Source organism: Amphiprion ocellaris, chromosome 21, assembly GCF_022539595.1.
Source record: "Amphiprion ocellaris isolate individual 3 ecotype Okinawa chromosome 21, ASM2253959v1, whole genome shotgun sequence".
NCBI classification, from domain to species: Eukaryota; Metazoa; Chordata; class Actinopteri; family Pomacentridae; genus Amphiprion; species Amphiprion ocellaris.
The window spans coordinates 3887893-3911966 of NC_072786.1; the positions used below are offsets into that span (position 1 = coordinate 3887893).

The window sequence follows — 24074 nt, forward strand, 5'->3', positions numbered from 1 at the left end:
GAGTCAAAGTTCTGACAATCAATACCGACCCTACAGTGATCATAATAAAGGTCATGTTTGCTAATAAACCTGCTCCTCTGCTGCCTCCAGAGACGCTTCTGCTGAAAACACGACATGATAGGCTTCTGTATCAACAGGAAATAAAACATTTTTATTGATCATTTGTGTATATGAAGTTATATAACAACAGTCAGAAAACTCCACAGAGTGAATCACTACACAAAGTGAAACAAAACTGTAAAACACCTCATCAAAAATGAAGGTATACACAGCAAATATAACTGTCAGCGACTCGCCGTCACCGCGAGCGATATGGCAGGAAAAACACCCCAAACAGTTCTACGAGATTACAGAGAAAAGTTTCCACACACAAAATACTCAAGCAGGCAGTTGATACACACAAAGGCAACTAGGATCTTTCTACAGCATCAGATTCTAATACTTTACACAGCTTTGCTTTTGAAAGGTCAGCGTGGCTTTTTGTTGGTGTCACTGGAGAGAATCTGGAGTTTCTTGTCACACAGAGAGCTTGATAAGATTTCTTTATCACAAGAGGACAATTTGGGGATTTGATTATGCATGCGTGCTTTGGTAGGGAATCGTAAATGACAGCAGCATTGCGTTGGAGTGCAGGTAATGGCTTTTGCTTTGTAGTTTTTCCACACACCCCGCAATCCGATGGGTTCTGCAATGCTGCCGATTACTGAGTTCCCTGACAGGTTTACACACTTTATTTCTGATTTGATTTTCTTTCAGCTTTGACCAGACAATTCCTTTAGTACAACCTTTCTGAATTTAGATCAAATTGCTCAGGCCATTTTATCTTTGAATTCAATCCATTGTTTTATTTAAATCTGAAGCTGTACTGGAATTCATGGATCTACGTATGTAAAACATGTCAAATAAAAGAACCCCTCAGTCGGACAGAGGGACTGGGAATGCAGCTGTACTAAAGGATATTCAATGATTTTGGAATGCTATCAGACAGGGGAGGTTTTACCCCTTGAAGGGCTATGAAATGAATTCATAATAGTTGAAAAAATATTAACAAAATTACTATATATTTATAATTTTTTTTTTTACAACAAAAAGTGCAAAGTACATCTAATCTCACAGTTAAAGTAATCTACACCAACACAGTCCGTACTGTACATTCAGAGTTTTCATCTCAAATATAAAAGGAGTTTTTGAATCAACAGGGCAGGTAAGAAATAAAAAAAAAAACAAAAACAAAAACGTTGTGATTGTGATGTTGATTTGATGATGATCAACGATATATTTACGGCTGAATAATCATATTCATGTCACTTTATAGTCTAGATATACATTTCTGACATGACTATGTGAGTATATACATGGCATTTTTAAGGGGATATCTAAATGCAGAATCTTGTTTGGTATTTTACGAAGACTCCCTGAAACTTCTGATGCTGGAACTGTGTGCAAGAAGAGAAAACGAACCCGCGAAAAAGGGGAGGGAACCCTAAAGAGAAGGTCGACAGGTGTCAAGCTCCAACCTATAAGCTGAATCTACATGTGCTGTGTCCTAACCATCTCACTGGAAAGGAGAAACATCTCTCTGGACTCATCTTAGCTTTATTTTTTTTTTTTTAAATCCTCGGGCGACGCCACCCACGTTAACACTATGGGATGAACATACAAGTATTGCACAGTGCTCAACAAAATGCTGGGTGAAGCGACCCGCTCGCGCTCGGATAAAACGCTGGTTTTTTTTTTTTTGGGGTTGCGTGACGTCGGGCAACGTCACGCTCTCTCTCTCTCTCGCTCTCTCTCTCTCTCTCTGCGTGTAGAAGGGAAAATGGCATTAAACGCTACGACATCACTACAGAACAAACTGTTTTCGCTACCTACTGATAAGTCTACATCTCTAAGCACACACAGCAGTCACAGTGATACACAAAGCAGTCCTCAGAGACTCCTATGGAATGACAAGTAGCTTTTTCATAATAGTGCTATCACCTACACAATAACATTGAAAACATTTAGAAAGTCCTCCTGAAGCTAGCATCGAGTATATGCAAGAGGTTCCTCCAAGATAAGAGACTTCATGGTTTTCATGGATTAAAACTTATTCCTTTCCTAATTGGACCCGTAGTAAAGGACATGATGGACTAATAGCCTACGCAGACCATTAACTTGTACGGTTATTTCGTGCTCTCCTGGTGTAATCCTGCGCCAACAAGAAAACGAAACTGATGTAATTGCCGTTGGCTGATTTGTCATCATTGCTTTCTTTTTTTTTCCCCCTTTTTTTTTTTCTTTAAATTAAGCCGAACCGGCAGGAGGATTTCTGGCTCCCCCCCGCAGGTGTCCTCAAATAAAGCCAGCCAACGATCGTCCAAAAAACGGTTACGAAAAAAGTCAACAAGCTAGTTTCAAAGACATCCAGTGCAAAACAGCAGCCACATAAAAGTTAAAATTGGCAGTAAAACATGGCTAGCTCTATTGTCACTGTGAGAAGGCAACGTAAAGCAAAGACTGCGATTCAGGGCACCACTGCAGCCAAAGACATTGTTCCCAATAAACCAAAGCTACAACCACTAGCAAGTGGGAGTGTGCATGAAGAGAGGGCCTCTACATAAGTCACCTCCCTGAAAATGGCAGTGTTTAGAAACTCGCCTCACTTCCGTCAATATTACATTGACCAGTTTAAACATTACTCTTGATTATTTTTTTTTTATGTCCTCTCTGATTGAAGGCAAGGGGATCGTACTAGAAGAGCTTCCCCTGGTGTCGGTAGATCTCCCCCCGTCCCAGCCTTTAGTAAAGATTGTAAAAAAAATCATGCAGTTTACTAAAAATAGTCAAGACGCTGAATTGCTCTAAAAAATAGTCCTCTTAAAACCAGAGCCGCAACTCTTTGTGTTTGTTTTTTTCTCTAAAACTCCCTCTCAAAGATCAGAGCCCGGCCTAAATACGATATACGTCCAACAACGACAAGGCTGTTTAAAGTAAGCAGTTAACAAAATATTGTTAAACGAGTTTAAGGACACAATGGCTACAGCTTGGTGCTTTTTTTCTCAAGTGGGGGTCTGTTTCTGAAGGATTAAGAACTTAATCTTTTGGGAGGCAATAAAATGAGCCAGTAGAAGTGAAAGTTGAGGACCTATTTCACTTAACTGCCAAATATGACGAAATGAAATGCTAACTGGTTTGCAGTGACTATAGTTTTTGTGCATCAAGCTAAACACATAGGTCCTCTGATTGAGAAATAAGTACAAAAAGTCGTAAGAAATCATGTGCTTGTATAATTTCCAGCAGCATAATTTTTCCCACAGAACCATAGTAGTTAATGGCCTTGTATTTTGGAGTTTTGTGTGAATATATTCATCCGTTTGTCTTTTCTGTGATGATCCTTTTTCTGAACTTAAAGTCAGACGTCGTCCTTTACGATGTGAATATATTTCCACTAGTGTCTTGCAAGTTGGAATTAATTTTTTTTCTGGAATGCAATAAGGTAATAAGGTAGAATTTTTAAATCCTGGGATATATAATATTGGCTTTCCTCTATATCTGCATTTACATAATTTAAAATAGAACATCTTATTAAAAACATCAAGATATACACAGATTAGGAAACGGGTAACAACATACAAACACATAAACTAGAAATCATTTTTGTCTGCATACTTATATATACAACTGTGGTACAATAAATTCTTTCAGTCATGCGCTATCTATACAGATCATATTGCTTAAAAGAAGGGGGCATTTGGTCGGGGGCAATTAAGGGCTTAGAGATGGAAATCAAAAACTGCTAAATCAAAGAGTAACGAAAAATAAAACGCAAGAACCTGATAGAAAAGAAGCAGAATGGGATGTGGTGGGACAGTCAGGACTGTGAAATCAGGAGAGCAGTAAAGCTGGGGGAGGCTGAGGGGTGAGGTAAAGGGAGGCGGGGGCGGGGTTACATGGATGGACCCATATATCACTGAGGTATTTACACATACTGGCTAAAGAGTACTACAAGGCAGGTACTGAAAGCGCCCTGCCTATTTCTTGGTGGAGAGCTGAGCGTCCACCTCCTCCTCGGGCTTCAGGACGTGCCACTGGGCGATGGGTCTCCTGGGATTGGCCAGCATGTCGGACCAGTGGCGCAGCTCCGTCCCCGAGCTGTTGAGGCCCACAAAGACCTTGCCGATGGCATCATTCTTGCCGATCTTGTCATAGTCCAGAACAGTTATAACAACTTGCACTTTCTGTAGAGGGGGCAAGAGTGAGAGAAGAGGGGACACATGAAAGTAAATGAAAGTGTCGTCAGCAAATGGATGGTTTCTCTCATTTTGTTTAGATACTGTCCACTTTTAGGCACTTGTGAAATCCTGATTTCATTGTAAAGTGTATCTAGATGTCTTTCTACTCCTTCCATTTATTTATTTTACTATGTTATTGCCTTATTTTAATGTGATCATGTGGTTGGTATAGTTTTCACTTTATGGGTCTGCGTAGTCCCTGAGGTACCAACTGTAGTAGGAAATACCGTACTCTGTCTATGGGGAAATTCGTCAATGCAATAGCCTGACGTCTGTGGAAGACGTGGTCACAAAACTTTACAGGTTTGTAGTTAGTAGGGCTGGACCCAAATATCCAAATATTCAGTTGTTGTGGTGATATCCAAAAATTCTTTTTGAGATCCAAATACCCGGAGTACCTGAAGACGGAGATATCCATGCTAATGCTAATGCTAACGCTGTCGGACTTCGATGATGAACACCCTGAGGAGCAAGATTTGGCGGACTCTACTTGAGTCCAGTCTGGCCCACTTGGATGGAGGAGACACAACTGTGACCGCTATCCTAAACTAGCATTAGCAGCCAAATACTGCCTGTGCATTCTGGTCACTTCCACCCTGTCGGAGCACATTTTCTCGCAGGCTGGCTACACTGTGAACCAAACCAGAAGTTCCCTCTTGTCCGAAAATGCCCGTAGATGAGCCCGTAGATGAGCTGAATACTCGGATATTCGTCAATAATTGGGCCCGAATATCCGGAGCCCAGAAATTGCTATTCGGACCAGCCCTAGTAGTATGGGTTCAGAATAAAGACTGAAATTGAAGATGTGTCTGGTCCGACTCATAAACACTGGACATCCATGTAATAGTGTACTGATTATACCATAAGATTTGCTTAGACAGACTCTATAACATCCCTGCTTAGTTACTAGTTTAAGAGGGACTCCCTTTCATTCCATTTTCTAATAACCCTCAGCTTTTCTTCCTTTGTTTAGATCTGTTAAAGAATGGGTCAATGTGGAATACAGATAAATGAATATAATGTAATCATAGACTATACAAAAGATAGATACACCCAACATGACGGTACCTATTGGTTAGTGGACCGAAATTGGGCAACCTTGAGGGCGCTGTCATCTTGGTGTTTTGAAATCAGATGTGACACTGTATGGATCTGATTGAGAATTTGAGGACACTACGCATGGCATATTTAAGTGACCTGTCAATCACAATGTAGCCCCGCCCTAAAAAAAGCTTTATAATCTATTTTATTCTAAATGGGACAATAATTTTAAAAATGAGCATCATGCTGTATTAAAGAAGACATACAATTAGCAAGTCAGACTATGAATTTCACAATTTCGTGCATCAGGAAAATGTTTACTGAGGTAACAGATCAAGTTATAAGAACATCTATACAATTTTTTTTAAGCAACCAGAGAAGTCGCCCTCTGCTGGGTGTTAGACAGAATGCAGATGTAAGTGACTACTATTTATCCCCAGAGACTGTTTTTTTTAATACAATCTAAAGCTATTATAAGTTGATTTAAAATAGCTTTTACTCCATCTCTACAACCAGATAGACTGGTTTCGGTGATCTTATACTCAATTCATTGTAAGTGATAGACTGTCAGACATCTATCTGTCTCCATATCTATCTTTTTGAGCTAGGCAATATTCCAGATTCAAAATGCAAACACATGAAGCAATGCAGCTGAATCTAAGAATGACTTACTACACACCGTATAGATGCTTAGAGTGTTTCTAACAGCTGATTTGAAAATCTAACAAAGACAAACTGCTGCAGAGTGTATTAGGCCGTACAAAACTAATCCTGATTATTTCTCTAAGTAGTGGAGTAATGCGGGCAAAGAGGCACTCCTTCAGCCATTAATGTTGATTACCAGTACCAGACATTCCAGACCAGCCCTCAGTTATTTCAGAGCCAAACGCAGCAGAATGTTTGATTACTCAGAGGTCTAAGACTCAGCCTCAGTGTGTGTGTTTATTCAAAGGGACACTGCAAAGAGGAGTGGCCTGGGCGTCAATCTCTGGCAGAGAATATGAATTAGTGCACAAAGAGCTCTGATTAAGTTTCGATCCACCGGCACACCGAGATGAGGCTACTGCCACCTGCATGAGCTCAGAGCCACTGTTGTGAAAGAGCATGCCTAATATGCCATGTAATGAAATACTGAATAAGATTCCCAGATGGCCAGTTGGGGTTAGTTGGTTTTTAAAGTGGCAGTTCACCTTCAAAATGCTCATTGAAACAAGGTTGTCTTTGAAAGGAAATTAGCAGATCCTCTGGCTAATCATCGCTGACCAGACTGCGTTATTCGTCCTTGCTGTGACTGATATACCAAAAGTAATCATGTTATGAAAAAGAACAGCTCAGCAGTTTGGGAAATAAGCTTACATAATAGCTGTCTTCCTCAGAGTGAAATGATAAGACTGATATCAGTCTCATGTCATGAACAGCACGACACCTTGTACTTCTGTTTAGCGTCTCTGGCAAAAGCAAAGGTGGCCGGACACACTTTACTGACTGTATATAAAGATGGACAAACCCTCTGAGACGACATCTATGGGGTTGTTGACTAGCGATTGTAAAGCTTAGTGTGGTGGCTCTGTCCACCTCTTGACTAATCCAAAACAAGCAGAGGAGGAGCATGAATGGAGCTGAGGAGGGCCGTGCAATCCTCTGTGGGTCATGGACTGTCTTGTTTCCGAATTATGTCGAACTTTAAGCTTAATACAACTTAAACAGGCAAGTTATAGAAAAGTCCAGCCCAACTATAGTTGTCACGAATTGGAAACTTGGATACAGAGACCAAACTGTTTTTTGCAACAGGCAGTAAACAGGTTTAATTCTGCTATAAAAAGAGGCATGCTAACATGGGGGTGTGTGGGGATTGACTCGCTTTTGGAGCCAGTTTCAAGTGGACATTTGAGGAAGTGCAGTTTTCTGCATTTTTGCGATGATTTCAAGTTTTAGCCCTGGAGGTTTGTTTATGCTTGACATCCTCAGTAGCCACAGCTTTGGTTCAATAGATCCATCTATAGCTCACAGGCTAACAGGACATCAGGTGGCAGCACAGAGTTACTGCACCCAACTGTCCACCTAAATCTACTAAAACGAGAATAAACTAGGATTATATTATTATATCTCAATCTTAATCTTAAACTCTTGACAGTTATCTATGATGCGCTTAACTTCATTTGTATAATGTACGTTTAAAACTCTTTCTCTATGACTTAACAGGTCTTAAAAAGCCGAGATATCTCTTTAATGTTCAAGTTTCATAGTTTAGGTCAAATAAGAAGGACCAAAAACTTTCAAGAGATTGAGTTCTACAGTCGTTTAGTGCTATTATTGTAATAAGTGAATATGTAGAAGCCTGGTGTCACTGATTGCTTTACAACTAATCGTGTGTGTGTGTGTGTGTGTGTGTGTGTGTGTGTGTGTGCGTGTGCGTGTGTGTTAAGGAAGATTTGGAGAGCCGTCAGTCGATACCTAAGCTTCTGTTAGTGCTACGAGACAGACCAATTAAAAGCACTATTTGTAATTCCCACACAATCTCTGAGACAATTAGAATCTTTCGATTAGTTACTTAAAAAGTCCCAAGGTCAAGTTAAACTTACATCCAACACTTTGCCTCTGTCGATAAAAGCGGTTAAATTGCAGCTTTCTATACGCAGCCTGTGTAATGTGTTGTAAATGTTAACAGGATAAGAAAACATTCTGCCTGAGAAATTGATGTACAACTTAAACTTCATTCCCACTATACACACAGAAAGAGGTAATACTGTAGCAGAAAGTGTGTAATTAAAAGTCACCACAACTCTTGAGTGTCTTCATTTAAAATCAGACGCGATGCAGCCACAGGCCTAAAGAGTTGTCAGCTACGATGAGGATGTTTAAACAGCTCCTTAGTTTAACATTTACACCAACCTATTTGGTAGTCGGCACTTGATTGAATCGTCAAAGTTAAATTAGGGCTCTAAAGTATGCTCTCTAGCGTTCGATAAACCTAATCAATGACAAGTTTATGATTCAGTCAATTACTGATCAGCCTGGTTCTTCAGTGAGATAAGAAATGCAGATTCAACCATCATGGTGGTATCAGCAGTGCTGAATAAGGGCTTCATTTGGATGGGGTTGATTGGGATCAGCAGTGTTTAAATTGAATTTTGAGGCTCGTGGTACCAAACCTGTGATATGTGAGCTGTGACAGGCTTAATCAATTTGACTCAATTACTGTCTTGCCTGAAGAGATAATCTTGTTTGTTGCTTTTCCTTTCTGGCACAGTTCATGCATTCTTTTTCCTTTTTCTTCATAACGTTGTGGAAAAAGTCTTCAATCAAACCATTGTCTTGCTTAAATCCTCCACTAAAGCATTACATACTATAAACGTCGCTGTGCATACTTGGTTAAATACAGCTAAATAATGATATGCATGGTAGTCACTGTCAGACATGCTACAAACACCACTGAGATACATGCTACGGGCAACAACGGTGCAGACAATCACATCCACTGAGCAAATGGCTTGTCAAATTGCAAAACCGAGGGTGATTTAAACTGAAGTGCTTTGATTATACTGTTATGATGAAAAGCCTCTAAACTGATTATTTGGTAAATGAGCTCCCACTTATCAGTTGCTTATATGCAACCAAATGTTTGCCGCTGGTTTTTATAGTACAAATCAAATTGTCCCCACCATTTAATACGCTGCCTTGTAGAAAGTGGGATTTCAGAGATTTGAGAATGTCTTTGAAAAAATGTGAAAAAACATACCTGGATTTGTTCGAACGGGACTTCAAAGCTAAAGGACTCGTTGTAGTAAGGGTTGAGGGTGTTCTTCTTGATTGTCGTCTTCTTCTTCTTCAGCCTCTTGCCGTTTTGCATCAGGTGGATCTTCACATATGGATCTACAGAAAAAGAGAAAAGGAGATTATTTTGCACATTGTTTGAAAGATTAAAGTTTTATTTGGCCACTTTAGGATAGTGGAACCATTGACTTCATTGGTCTGAAAAGTAAAGGCAACATGAAGGTGCCTGAAACCAGCATTCTTTCTAACAACCAACAGAGGGCGACTCCTCTGGCTGCAAAAAAATGTTACATTATATAGAAGCCTATGAGAAAAGGACTCCATTTTTCATGTGATTTATTACCTCGGCAAATATTCCCCTAATGGGTTAAAGGTCTCAATTGCTAGTTTCAAGGATCCTTCAAAACCGCACAATGTTGATTTTGTATACAGGAGGTCCTCGACTTATATCAGAGTTCCGCTCCTACGGATCGATGCAAGTCGATTTTCACCATAAGTCTGAACTCTGGTGAAAATGTAAACAAAGCCGTTAAGTGCATCACGATATCAATCAGTTTTTCATAAAAGTCATGAATACCAACAACTTTCATGCATGTCTGAATCATTTTACAAGAAAATAATAGAATATTGTAACAGACTGATGTTGTTGTTGATGTTGAGGTTTCAATGTTTATTGTTCAGTTCCAGATTTACCTGATGTCAGTGAACGTGCCATGTTTAGTTAGCTCACCTCTGATTGGCTGAGAGTCAGCAGTAGAGAGAGCTGGGAACGGCAGCTAATTCTGGAGCTAAGTTATGGGGTTTTTCTAGTTATTCTGGCGTTGGCTACGGCCCACAGTAGCCTGAGTGAAGGTTCAATAAATGACCCTCATTCGTCACAAATGGTAGCTACAATATGTTACACTGTTTTTGCAACTAGACTGATGTTCGTCAGTGTTTCGCCCTGTTCTGAGCGTTTTATTATATCTGATTACACCTCCATGGAGATGGCTCTTCTTTTCTTCAAAGCATTACCATCAGAAGAGTTTGTCTTATGCTTGGGAGCCATAATGAAGGGCAAAAACTTAGTGAATGTAGCACAATCCAAGGTGGTGTACAAGCAGAGAATGTAATAAAGCCATCTTATAGCGCCGAGTGGCGACGTATTCGTCCGCTCCGCCCGCCATCTAGTTCCACGTAACCAGTTCCGACCAAATGACAAAACGCTATAGGTCGAGGACGTCGTAAACAGAGGGCCCTCTGTAGTATGGTTCCATTTATAAGAAAATGGACAATAAAGCAAGGCGTTTTAGGACGTTGCAAACGTGACTGATAGGTTACTGCAGTATGGATGTGCTCAGTGTCCACAGGTTCTTAATCAGATCTGTAACAGTCATGTCCAATTTTAGAAGATGGCAACGACATAATGCCTAGAGGTTTCAAAACAGTAGTTTATAATCCAATACCAAACAAAGCTACGGACATATTATGAATTGAATTGGCTAAAAAAGAAAGATAATAATAGAGATGATTGGAAAAATACTAAATATTGGATCTGATATCTGCAGATACCTCTAGTCCAGTGTATACAGTGGGCTTATCAGAGTTTCTCATACATCTGACAACTATGCTGGTGAAAGTGTGGGTTGATGCAGTAATTGCATACCAATTAACTACAGCGTGCTAGAATTCCCCACAGAGCAAAAGGAAAGGTTTGCTGCTACTAGCCAGAACACAACCATATTGATATCATATAGGATATCATATAGTTTAAATAGGTCTCCAGAGCAGATGTTAGAAAACATTCCCATCACAGACTTGTGTGTTTTCATCACTCAGTTAACCTTCCCCATTCAAGAGGCTCATTGCCATCTGTCCGAATGCCATCTCAAGTGGCAGCCAAGTGGTCTGCTTCGTCCGTCATCATCCACTGTCTGCAATCAGGTAGACAGCACATCAGAAAACAGCAGACCACCCACCACTTTCATTTATGACGCGATGCCACTCCTCCTGATTTGTTTACGTACTCCAAATTGTAATCAAAACCAAATTGGAGAAGAGGAGAGTTAGCGTCTCGGTTCGGTTTTTGGGGGAGAAAACTGACATCGAGGCAGGGAGCAATCACCTTTTCAAACTGTGAAATGAAAACCATGTTTTTTGGCTTTAATTGACCCATTAAAGGGACCAGGTGAGGCTGTTAATTTGCACATTCACAGAGAGCCTAATGAGTCCAAACTCTGGGCAGCTGAAGAATGTACAATGTACCACTGTAATTTTCAATGACACACAAAAGGGACTGGAAAGATGAAAAGAGACTCAATAATTGCTGTGGTTCAGAGAATATGCACTCTTCCTGTCCGTTTCCATTTTTTTTCCTCACTGCATGCAATCCATTATAGCTCAGAGATGGTTCGTATAATTTTAAAAAGGAGAAACGTGGGGTATATTTACACCTGTTACACAGAAATGGACATCTTGAGCATCTATTACTGCAGTGCACTGTTTTCCTGTTGAAAGTGCTCATCAACAAGTTGAGTCAGCTCATCAAATTCAACAGACTGATTGCACCAAGTCACATTCTCCTGTTGATTAGGGGGCAAAAAACCCACAAAAATAACCACTGAATATTTGAGCTTCCAACAGGCTTTTTACATCTGCGTTCATGTAAACATGAGCTCTCTGAGTATCAACAGGTCTGTACTACGACGAAGGCTTTGAGGTTACTGACGCAACTTCGGGTTTAACTTCGGGGTTTTTTTTTACAATGGCGGTCAGTTCTTACCGGGATAGTTCCAAGTCATTTCATTGTTCTCTTTGTCTCTTAGGGCGACCTAATCCTAAAACAAACTGATTAGAACACTAAAGCCTTGCAGTCTACTTGCTGATCTTTTAAGGTTTGCAGAATTCATTTTGATGATGTCTTCATATGGGCCATATATAGTTGTTTACTTGCTCCCAAAGCCATTAAATACCAACAAGGTTGCAGTTGACAGAATAAGGCTAAACTTGCTTTACATGTCATAAGAATGAGATAGAATGTGAGATTTCTGAAACTAATTGTTTATTTTGTGAATGATTAGTCTTTTTGTGAGTAACACAAAAGAATGTCTGTAACTTTGTTTTACAGTCTCATGATGCATGAAGATAATTAAGCATACTGATGTCAATTCACATAGTTTTCAGTTTTTTGCAGCTTTCTTTTCTGACTTTTGCTGCAGCATCTGTGTTGCTTTTAGCCTGTATTTTATTTTGAAACATCTCATACTAGTTTAGGATTATATGTGTTCTTCTTGTAACAAATATGGAACTCCAGATTGTCCACATGTGCAATTGGTCATCTGGTGCCACCGCCACTGCTTTCATGTGATAGCTAGACTCAGAAACCCTGTTCGACTAGTTGATAACTAGCTTCACGTAGTGTGTCTGTGTTTTTTACATTTTAGGAAGCCAGACAACAAAAGATATTATGGATATTATAGCTGTCCAAAAGAAAGTAATTTTGGAATTTCTGGTTTCAAGTTGGTTGTTGTTTTTTGTCGTTATTTCAAAAATGTTTGTTTCATATTTGTTGGCATTATTTGTTGTTGTTGAATTACGTTGTATGGACGGTTTAATACAATTTAATACATTGTCGCAAGCTAGCATATGGGACCCGTCTAACGACAGAAAACTAGCTTGAAGGACTTCTGGAAACCGTCTAATTAGAGACGCGTTTGTGAAACTTTGTTTATTTCTGAAATGTTTGTCTTTATTTTCATAGTTTTCACAGCGTCGGCTGACTGAAGAGTATCTGTATGATGCGTGGCATTCATAATATCAGACCGGAGTAGTTACAGGTATGTTAAACGTGCTTCATAGTGCAGGACACTGGTTTCATGCAAGCATGTAAACTCACTGAATGTGGTTGGTTGAGTCCACTTCATGCTGCCTAAAAGAAAATTCTTGACTGTATAAAATGAGGTGAAAAACATTCAAAACAATAAAGTTCTACACATTTCATGACAAACATATTCAAATAAATAGGATTCATAGTGAAACTAGGCTGCTGAAAGTTCTGGTGCCACTTGGAAAGAATGCAAAATGATCCTTAATGTTCTCTGATCTCAATCACAAACACTGTAAAGCTATAGGGAAAAAAATAATGAAGTCCACTTTAACGGTGTCATTTATCACTGAAGACAACGCGCTGCTTGACAAAAACAAATAACCACAATAATGTCAGAGATGCTAATGAGGCAGCGTCCCGCCCGATGCCAACATCATCCCCTCTAACTACTGAAGCCCAGAGCTGTGCACCGCTCTGAGTACGTAGTAAGACTCTGAATCGGAGCTTATAATTACTTGTTGAAACACCACTTGCTCTGATAATCTGGATTTATCTCGGGATCCAATATGCACAAAGTCTTGATAACGCTTTAGGATTTCTGATCTGTGGGCTGCTGTGAGAGAAAGACCCCTCTGTTTTTAGGTGTGGGATTTCTAGCAATAGCAAATACTGAAAGAGCTTCTTTAATCTTTTATCCAATTTATGCAGATAAGGACCCGACTGCACAGTGGCAGGCTCATCCATGGAGGCTGACATGAATATAGAGAGAAAACAGCACAAACAGAGTCAGGGGGAGGAAAGCGGCAGAATAAATAGATGACAGAGATGTGAGTGAAAAGGTAGCAGGCTTCTAATGGAGTGGGTGTCCATTATTACTCTCCCGCTGAGTTGAGCTGGAGTGCTGGGATGAGAAAAACAGTGAAGGAGGGCTGTGTGCAGGAAATGAATACATCTGGCAGTATCTAAATGAGAAGCTTATCTAGACTTACCTTGTATATTTTAAACAACAGCATAAGCCCTTCATACACTGGGTTTAGCAATCAACGTCTCACATTCACAGTTTATACTACAAACCAGCTAAACTTAAAATCTTACATTTCAGAGTGACTGTGGTATTCTAAAGTATTTCTGTAGTGAATCCTACTGATCAGATGATAATACTGCCACATTTATGCCCCTACATTATCTATATGAGTGTTTTTTGCTTATTTAAAACCTCATTAAGCTCACAGAAGTAAAAACAAAGTCAAAGACAAAATTTGGGAAATGGCAAAGGGCAAACAGTCAAATCTGAGAGATTTTTCCTTGTTGAATTACGTTAAGACAGAGCAACAGTAAATAATAATAAATAATTCTGTCAGAGAACTGCTCTATAAAGTTTAAACTTAACAGATATATTTGAAAATTTTGTAACATTAGCTTGGGCTACTGGAATGTATATTTTCTCAAATCCAGTAAAGATTGGGCTTCCATGACCCTGTTAGTGAATGATACACCGACCTCAAGGCCTTGGAAGTCAAGGTACTGTACATGTTAAGCTAGTTATTAGGCTAGTTACTAGGCCAAGGCAACACGTGCAGGTAAAGTGGAAACTAAGTTACAAATCATGGGCCTCGACCCTGTTCAAATGTTAAAGATCTTCTAAAGAAAAGTCAGTATTCGGATTAATTGTGGATGAAAATCCAGGAGTAGTTCTTAGCAGTGATTCAAGGTTTCTTCCCTGTTAAAAGGGTGTTTTTCTTGCCACTGTCACCTTATGGCTTGCTCTGAGGGTTCAGGCATATGGGTTCTGTAAAGCGTTTTGAAACAGTCTGACCTGTAATTGGCGCTATATAAATAAAATTGAATTGAACTGAATTGAAAATTAACATCCCAAGAAAAACTAAAGATACTGAGCTGTGCACTGTCTTTTATACTGTGAGAGTCAGTCATTTTTCCACACCTACAGGGTGTACGAGAGGAGGGACAGTTTTGACACCATTATACATTATACATTTCTAAATCTATTGGTCAGATCTTGTCGCCAAGGTATCATATTTCATTGTTAGGGTACAGTTTACAGTGGACATTAGGTTATCATTAGGTCATGTTCAGACTTTTACTTCCCATTTCACCCTCATTATTTTGTGACAGATTTCATGCATAATTTACTTGTATGCATTACTATGATTCCAATATATACTAAAAGTTATAATAACTTAAGTATACACCATTATGTGCTGAGCACTCCACATTTCATCTTCTGGAAAGCATCAAAGTTACAAATTACACCTTGTGATCTCTCATCAACCCTTCAGCCATCCTTACACTTTTCTTTCACAAACATTTAATATAATCAAAGCATCGGTGGTTATTAAAATAGTCAACAACAAGTATTTCACACACATATACTACTCATCGATTCAAACACAATAGAATTACATCAAATAATCAAAGAATATTACGCTACACAGGATACTCCAAAACAAACACTGCACTTTTGCATGCAGCTGTATATATCAAACTAATACTACAACTGTGATTGCTACTGACTCTTCTACTGGTAACTGTGCCTGAATAAACACAATACAACAGCTGAATGGGATTATGCAAGATAACCCTTTCTCAGTCTGAAAAAAAGGAAACACCTGTGGCGCCACATCACTGCTACCCAGCTGCCCTTATCTTTGTAGCCAGCAGATGAGAGTTTGGCATTATTGAGTTTTGGGAGGCTCACCGTACCTCATATCCGGCCCATTTTGCTGTCTCATCCCAGACGGATGTAATCTCTCCCATTTTATGGATGAATGGCAGCGCTTGTGATGCAAGAGCGCTTCCTCACATATGTGTACAGCGCAGATGCTCGTCTTCGCTATCCTCAGGGCTACTCATCCGAGTCCTGGATCTCGGCCACAGTTTTATGAGGCGATGCACTATCAGTGGTCCATACATTTCCCCCAGGAGGCAAGACGCAGGTTTCTGAATTAGCAGTGAGTTCTGAGCCAAATCAGCGGCAGAGTTAAGTAGAGCTAATAAAGCTGTCTGATTTTAAAGTGCTCTGTATTTCAAGCTGTGAATAATTACCTACTGGAACTCATCTGGATTATTTTGGTGAGGGTGCTGTCTATCAGAAGTGAAGCTACAGTACTGAGTTAATTGCACAGATATAAAACATCAAACACAGAATTGGCTTCTTCCTTCAAATATTTCTGTGTTCACAGAGTGTGGCCACTATGCTTGCTGCCAGAGTTGTGCCAAATGAACACCAATACTAGCAGGGTTAAATATAGCCCGGCTGTCATCTTAGCTTTCCTCCCATCATTTTGAATTTGCCATGGTGGGTGCACTCAGGGGTGACTGTCAGTTTAGTTTTGCACACTCAGCTCAGCGCTGAAACACACACATTCCACACAAACACAAGCGTTTGTAGCGAAAACTCATCTCTGAGGTGCAAAACGCCTCCACAAAATCAGACGGCAATCTTTGTCATACTGTCTTATGGTCTTGTTTGCACAATGAGAGTCTATATTATGGATAAAGATTATCTGCAACTCACTGACTTGTTATTATTATCTACATCGTTGGTTTTTGTATATATTGAAGGAACATTTTAAAACAACTGGCAAATATTCTAATGATTTTAAATTACCTATACATCATTTTAAGGCATTTTTCCACTAGCGCCTACTCGACTCGACTCGACTCGGTTTAGGTCGTTTTCCATTACAACTGAGTACCACCTCATTGTGGGCGGAGTCACAAAACACTCACCGTGCTCGAACATGGTCTAGAATAACGCAGCGGAGGGGTCGAGGCCACTTTCCCTCCCGTTGCGCCCGTTGCAAACCTCCAGTTTGACCCACTCCAGCTGTTGTGGTCCTTGATGGATCAATCAAAATCCTTCTGGGAACTACACAACTCTGCCACAATACTTTAAATCTCAAAGGTATTTCACCATGTCTGTAGGCAAAGTGTTTCATCCAGGTATTGCCTCTAACCACACCGATGATTATCCCTACAGTTGGTCCATCCCTGCTTATCGTCCAGCTTCATACAGATTTGAGAAAGAAAAGATGTGTAGAGGAGAGGACAGTAAACTCCATGTCAACCTGCTGTGTGCAGTGAATGTGACGGAGCAGCCAGGAGGAACCCTGCCGGACCTGGAGAGCACCGACGAGGCCATGAGGTTACTGAAGAGTCGAGCCAACAGTCACGATCCTTTCTTCATGGCAGTGGGCTTTCACAAACCACACATACCTTTCAGGATACCACAGGAGTACCTGAGTCTGTATCCTCTCAATAAAATGACTGTTGCCCCAGACCCTGATGTCCCCGAACTTCTGCCACCTGTAGCCTACAACCCCTGGATGGATGTCAGGAAGAGAGAGGACGTCCAAAAACTCAACATTTGAGCTTTTTCAGCTTCTCCCAACACTGCTTCATTGTCCTGCTGTATCTGTGGGCAGCCATCCGCTCTGAGACCTCCTAATAAACTTTCTATGTCCAGCTCCCTCTGTATTCTTTGATCCGCCACCAAAGACAGAAAAGTCTTGACCTCTTCATTCACCCACGGTACAGGTCTCATGTGTCGTCACTCCCTGTCTAATCAGTGGCCTGCACTCTGTAGACGTCATATTATTGGCTCGACTAAAATAGAACCTGGTACCAGGTACTACATCCTAATGGAAAACCTCACAAACCGAGTTGAGTGGAGCCGAGTAGGTGCTAATGGAAAAGCACCATTAATGACCTCTAATGTCCACTTCCTCACTGACTTAGAGAAAACCTCCCAGTCTGACCAGTCAAAGGAGCAAAACAAATAAACCCTCCAGTCGAGAGGCCTGATAGTGAGCCGGAGCATTGGGTCGGGGCGGTGCAGCTTCATTACCGCCAACATGGCGCCGGTGAGCTTTGATAACTTCCCCCACTGTTGGATATTACCTGCTTAGGTGCTGCTTCACAGCCCTGTGGGACAAAACACTTCGCTGCCACCACATTTATAAGACCGCATGTCCTCATAGTGAGCTGCTTCCAGACACTTAGCCTTTGTGTCAGCCACACTTTTGACTCGCACTCACCTTTGATGCGCACAATGGCAGGGAAACCACACAGTGGCAGGAAATACTGTATAACGCACCATTTTGAACAGATAATAAGATCATTTTCAAGGTGATACATCTGTGGGAGGTTGAAAGAGTTGTTGACTCAGGGATGATTCGGCTGCCGAACCAGTTACAGCTTTTAGAACTCACTTTGCAGTCCGTTTTGCAAAACTCTAAAATGCATCGCCCACCGGGGTTTTGCTTTTCTGAAATCTGATTGCCTGCAACTCGACATAATGGATATGTATTGTAACTGCACAGAGTGGAGCCGACTAAAGCGGGGAGCAACTTGACTGTAATGAGGCCGGGATTATTTTGAGACGACAACTAAAGAACATGGTGCATCACCGCAGTTAAGCAGCAGCAATCCTGAGATCCACCGAAAGTCAGCTGTACAGTTTGACAATATTATTTCAAAGGTTTGTTTCTTGTGAGAAACTCAGAGTGGAGGCAGATAGGGAGCAAATCAAAAGAATTATTTCTGATTATACATTGGTTAATGATAATTCCCACATCTTCCTCTGTGACTATAATTAGGCATGGTAAACAGGATGACAATAGAGGAGAGGGCTGATCCCAGGCCATCAATTACTTGTCCTCCTTCTTAAGCTCTGGATGAGCCGCCCTGTGGATGAGGCCTAATTATTGTTATTAGAGACCTGCCCATTATTTCATCCATCTGCTGCTGCACATTTAATTCCATTCTCAGAGCAGAAAAGCAGCCACCACTACCAAAAATCAAAACTTAAAGTGCAATTTAGAGTATATTCGGGTGAGACGTGCACCGTGTCGTCACTGTACGCTAATAATTCACCCTGAAAGCCACAGATGAGTGCACACAGATGAAACATGCTCCAATTAAATGTGACATACAGTGTATGGTGTCAAACTGTCTGCCTTTCCTGCCATATCTCTTCTCTGGAAGAGAGAAACCTGGCCTTCAGAGTGAACAAATTCACACATTTTTCAAACAGGCTAGTCGATGTGGCTGACTGCTCAAAAATGTTGACAGTCCCTTGATGCAAATGGGTACAGGTGAGAGTAAATGCTCGTACCACAAAATGGCAGCAGGCGAGGGTTTTTGTTGTTTGCTTTTTTCAACCAAATGGCTGCTCGCACTGGTCTCATGGATGAAAGGGAGCTCTGAGCTTTTAATGTGCGTCATGTTACTGTACTGCAGGTTGTTTACGCTTATATGGAGAAACTGAGCTGCCAAGCAGAAAGCAAGTGGACCCAAGTGTATGGTAATAGCAGGAGAAAGAGTCGAGGCGGGAGGGAAGAGTCCACAGTGGGGAATTTATAAATGAAACCACTAAACACTGTCAAAGGAGAAGCAGGAGAGAAAGGCTGCAGTTATTGTGTGATTCTCAGTGTGTCATAACTGATACTGATCAAAAACTAGACAGTGATCAGTTCACAGTAACAAAAACAATGTAATTTGTTTCCATCTCATAAAGTATAGAACAGGGGTGTCAAACATGTGGCCCATGGGCCAAAGCGGCCCTCATGAGGGTGCAATCCGGCCCGCAGGACGCCTGTAAAGGGTAAAAATTACAGAGAAGACATTAACCGCAAATTCTCAATTTGTAAAACTATAAATTCAAAATAATTTCTGGACTATGACACATTGTTTTCATCACAAATTAAAATACTCTGAAAGACCCAAAGCCACAACAAAATCAAAAGACAAGTTTCTGAGAGTCAACAGCTTGGTAATAGGCGACTCACAGGACAACAGCTTCAAGCACAACTTAATAGCGGTCATAGTAAGAAGTCTCAGTTTCAACTGGAAAATCTGCCCAAAACAATTTGAATTGTGGCCAGAATAACACAAAATCTGTCTAAAACAACCTAAAATGTGGCTAAAATGACTAAACTTGTCCAAAATTACTTAGAATTTTTCCACAAATGCTTTCAAATCTGTCTAAAACAGCTAAAAACCTTTTCAAAATGACTGAAAGTTTGTCAAAATGACTTAAAATGACTCAAAACTTGACCAAAACGGCTTCAAATCCAGCAAAAACTAAATAAATTGCGGCCAGAATTACACAAAATGTGTAGAAAACAACCTAAAATGTGGTTAAAATGACAAAACCTGTCCAAAACTACTAAAAAAATCATTAAAAGCAACTTCAAATGTACCAAAAATGATGCAAAAACCTGTTCAAAATGATTGAAAATGTACACAAAACAAGTAAAATGTGGCCAGAATAACACAAAAACCTTTCCAAAATGATTGAAAATGTGTATAAAACAAGGTAAAATGACAAAACCTGAGCCACCGCAGAATCAGAAGACAAGTTTCTGTGAGTCAACAGTTTCCAGCACAGCTTCATAGTGATCGCAGTAAGAAGTCTCAGTTTCAACTGTGAAGAGAAGACTCAGAGTTGCAGGTTTGACAGGTGGAGTTTCAGAAAGAAAGCCATTACTAAGACATCAGAATAAGAAAAAGAGGCTTCCCTGGACCATAAAACTCCACCAATGGACTACTGAAGACTGGAAGAAGGTGTTATGGACTGATGGATCAAAATTTGAAATCTTTGGTTCATCAGCAGGATTTTTGTAGCCGTCCAGTATGAGAAAGGATGGTTCCTCAGTGTGGGACATCAATTGTCAAACATGGAGGAGGAAGCATGACGGTCTGAGGCTGTTTTACTGGATCCAGGGTCAGTGACTTGTACAGAGTGAGAGGAACCCTGAACCTAAACGACTACCACAGTATTCTGCAGCACCATGTAGAACCCTCTGGTATGTTCCTAGCTGGTCAGGGGTTCATCCGTCAGCTAGATAACGACCCAAAGTCCACGCTACCAGAACTAGCTTAGGAAAACAGAACAAGATGTTTGAAAACATGGAGTGGCAGCACAGTCTCCAGACTTAAATCCCATGGAGCTGGTTTGGGATGAACTGGACAGAAGAGTGAAAGCAAAGCAACGTACAAGAACCACACATTTATGGGAACTTCTGCAACAGAGTTGGGAAGAACTTCCTGAAGACTATTATAATAATAATACGAGTGTGTTCAGCAGTTATATCTGCCAAAGGTGGCTACTTTGATGATACATTTTGGTTTCTAAAGTGATTTTTTTTTTTTATAACATCATACGTTTATTGTTCTATGCTTTCATTTCAGAGTACAATGAGACATTAACATGCATAATTTCCAATAAAAAGCTTTGGGGTGTTCTAAAACCTTTGATGAGTAGTGTGCCGCAAAAAAGTTCACTAAATGGGTCTAATAAAGGAAGACTGTATCCTTTCTTCTCTCCAATCCTATCTTCATGTGATTCAGTATTATTACGATTGAACTGTAGTGTTACAATGTAAGTATATTTTTAAAAAATGTGTGCGTGAGGATTATGCAATTTGTATCTGTGGCATCTTCATGTTATAAAAATATCTGAAAAGAAACGGAAAAAAATACAGAGAAACCTCAAAAGATGAGGATGATGAATAGAAGTTGGTGATGATGAGGGATTCAGCTCCAAAATTTCTAATTCTTTCAGAATTGTGAGGCACCAAAAGCTCTAAATGGGACTGTGATCGAGTGTAATTTTGAGACACCATTTTTTATAATCGATTTTTCTACATTATTCTTAGTGTATTAAATCACCAAAACTAGTGAAGATGACCTAAATAGAGGATCTCAGCTCTAAATGTAGTCTCTGTAAACCGCTAGCTCCCAAAGTATTAATTCAGCCGTATAAAATCCTTAAAAGCAGCAAATACTCACATTTAGAATCTTGAAATTCACGTTTTATCATCAAGAGAAAAGGTTCTTTTAGAGATTATTGCAGCCTGACAATAATTATAGAACAATTTGTAGGGCCTTTAAATGTCTAGATTTTCATCCATCTAACATTATCATCAGGAAAGTATCTGATTGGACCTAAATTCATGCTGCAGTATTGAAATGACCTCCAATATGCAGTGAAAGCTAGAAGGAATCTTCCTGCAACAGATGCTGTTCTCAGCATCAGGGAATCAGTCTGGGATTAAATGAAGAGGTTGAAAACATAAGCCATGTTTCCATGACTTAGTTTTGTTCACATTTTGAAGAAATACATTTCAATTTTGGAAAAAAGTTTCTGAAAGAGTTCATCCTAGCCTCCTGGAGGTGTTGTGGGATTAAATAGGCAAAACACCGTTGAAGGGAGGTTTCCACCTGATGACCCCCAGAGATGTGTTAGGAATCACTGGTGTGTATAGTGATGGGTCAGGGATCCTCGGTGCTTCATTGAGTGCACATCTTTCTTGTTTGGAGCTCAGGTGTCTTGTGTTTAAATTAACTTGCAGCTGAATACAATTACTAAAGACTTCTCCTTTTTCTCTCGTAGATGGACAAAGTTTGCTATTTCTTCTGGAAGGCAAACAACTAGTTCCTCTACTTTGTCTATTACAGCTATGTGGAAGACAGCGTAAACTATCACTAAGCTGCATATTTCTTCCACTCCAAAACAGTTAATGGAAAAAATCAACCAATCAAAGTTCATTTCTATGGCCCTTTACAACAGCCCAAAGGGTGACCAAAGTGCTTCACAGTAGAAAACCAGAAAAACAACATTAAAAACAACACAGTAACTTAAAACAGGACAAACAATCACACTCACACCTAGGGACAAATTTAGAATAATCAATTAACCTCAGCATATTTTTGGATTGTGGGAGGAAGCGGCAGAACCTGGAGGAAACCCACACATCCACAGGGAGAACATGCAAACTCCATGCAGAAAGATCCCAGGAAGGCCAGGACACGAACCGGGGATCTTCTAGCTGCAAGACGAAAGTGCTAACCACTAAGCCACCGTGCAGCCCCAATAAAACAATAAACAGCGATAAAACAGCACTAAAATATACATCTAAATGAAATAAAAGTAATAAAATGTCACCATGCCGCTAGGTATGAAAAGCCATTTCAAACAGGAAGGTTTTGAGCTGTGATTTGAAAAGACCCAGGTCAGTGATGGTGCGCAAGTCTAATTTACTTTTACTTTTTTGCAGCTTTCCTTCAAATTCACTTGCCAGTTGTATATAAACATGACTATAGAAACCGCTTAAATCCAGAGATGAACTGTGGCGAGTTCTTCAGATCCTACCTGCCAAGTAACTTTAAAAATCTATCATGATTGAAAGACAAATGGTTGCTATACCTAGTTCAGATTTAATTCACTTCTAAGTGATAAACAGAAACTATTCATGACATTATTTTAAAGTATTTTTCTAATCACCCCTTACTTGTAATGCTTAAAACCTTGTGTAAGTTTGGGTTTAAAGTTGTGATGTGCAACACAGCTGCCTCTGCTACGCTCCTCTGCCCACAGAGCTGACTTGCCCCCAAAGGAAATATCCAGCTTCGCAAAATGAGATCCTTTTGTTTCCACTTCATAGGGAGACACTAAAACTTCACTCTGAGTGGAATCTAACAATGAGTCCCCGACTGCAGCCCCACAGTGGATTCCGTCGTGCCCTGGGACTGTTACGGATCGATCATGCTCCTTTTAGTCCCTAAATGAAACATCTGTTCTTCTTTAGCTGACGGAAACAGACTGACTCTAAGCTGTTTGTGTGTGTTCCACTCATGAACCTGTGGGCGTAGGACTTCCAACGCTCTCCTCCGGTTACCATGACATCAGATCCACCATTCAGACTTGACTGTATTGTGATAAATGTCATCTATTGATGTGAATCCTACATGAGTGCAGTGTTGAAGCAACACCACAGCAGGGGTACTTTCATTCTTTGTAGCCTGTTCTCAACATATTGTGGCCATTAGTGCACATCACAAGCAATATTGTGTGTGTGTGTGTGTGTGTGTGTGTGTGTGTGAAAAAAGAAATGTTAAAAAGGAATTATTGTAATTTTCTTCCTGAAGGTTTTTGCAAATTTTCAGAAATTTGGGGATTTTTTTTGCTGAATTTTTGGATTTTTTTCAGACAAGGAAACAATATTTTTTGGTACCTGTAAATGAAGACAATAGGAGGGTTAAGGAGGGAAAGCTAGTGGTGTTGCAGCCAGGAGAGGTGCTGCAGTGCATGTGTAATTACACACAAAGGCTCGGTCAGAGGGAAATCCGCCGGCATACATTCACACCCTTCAGCC

General features: G+C 40.3%; 1 protein-coding gene and 1 long non-coding RNA gene across 6 annotated transcripts in view; both read right to left on the minus strand.

Annotated features, from left to right (window-relative positions):
• Positions 1-130: 130 nt before the first annotated feature.
• Positions 131-24074, minus strand: part of syt1a (synaptotagmin Ia) — a 234654-nt gene continuing 210710 nt past the window's right edge. For all 5 annotated transcript variants that reach the window (XM_055006771.1, XM_055006772.1, XM_055006769.1 and 2 more), the window contains 2 exons: positions 9055-9188; positions 131-4220 (listed from right to left, as the gene is read on the minus strand). In XM_055006771.1, the coding sequence (XP_054862746.1) occupies positions 4014-4220; positions 9055-9188 (341 nt within the window). In that variant the 3' untranslated portion in view covers positions 131-4013. The remainder of the gene's footprint in view (positions 4221-9054; positions 9189-24074) is intronic.
• Positions 19301-24072, minus strand: LOC129347921 (uncharacterized). The gene is made up of 2 exons (XR_008600267.1): positions 20249-24072; positions 19301-19510 (listed from the first exon to the last, which is right to left on the minus strand). It is a non-coding gene; the product is annotated as an uncharacterized LOC129347921 (long non-coding RNA).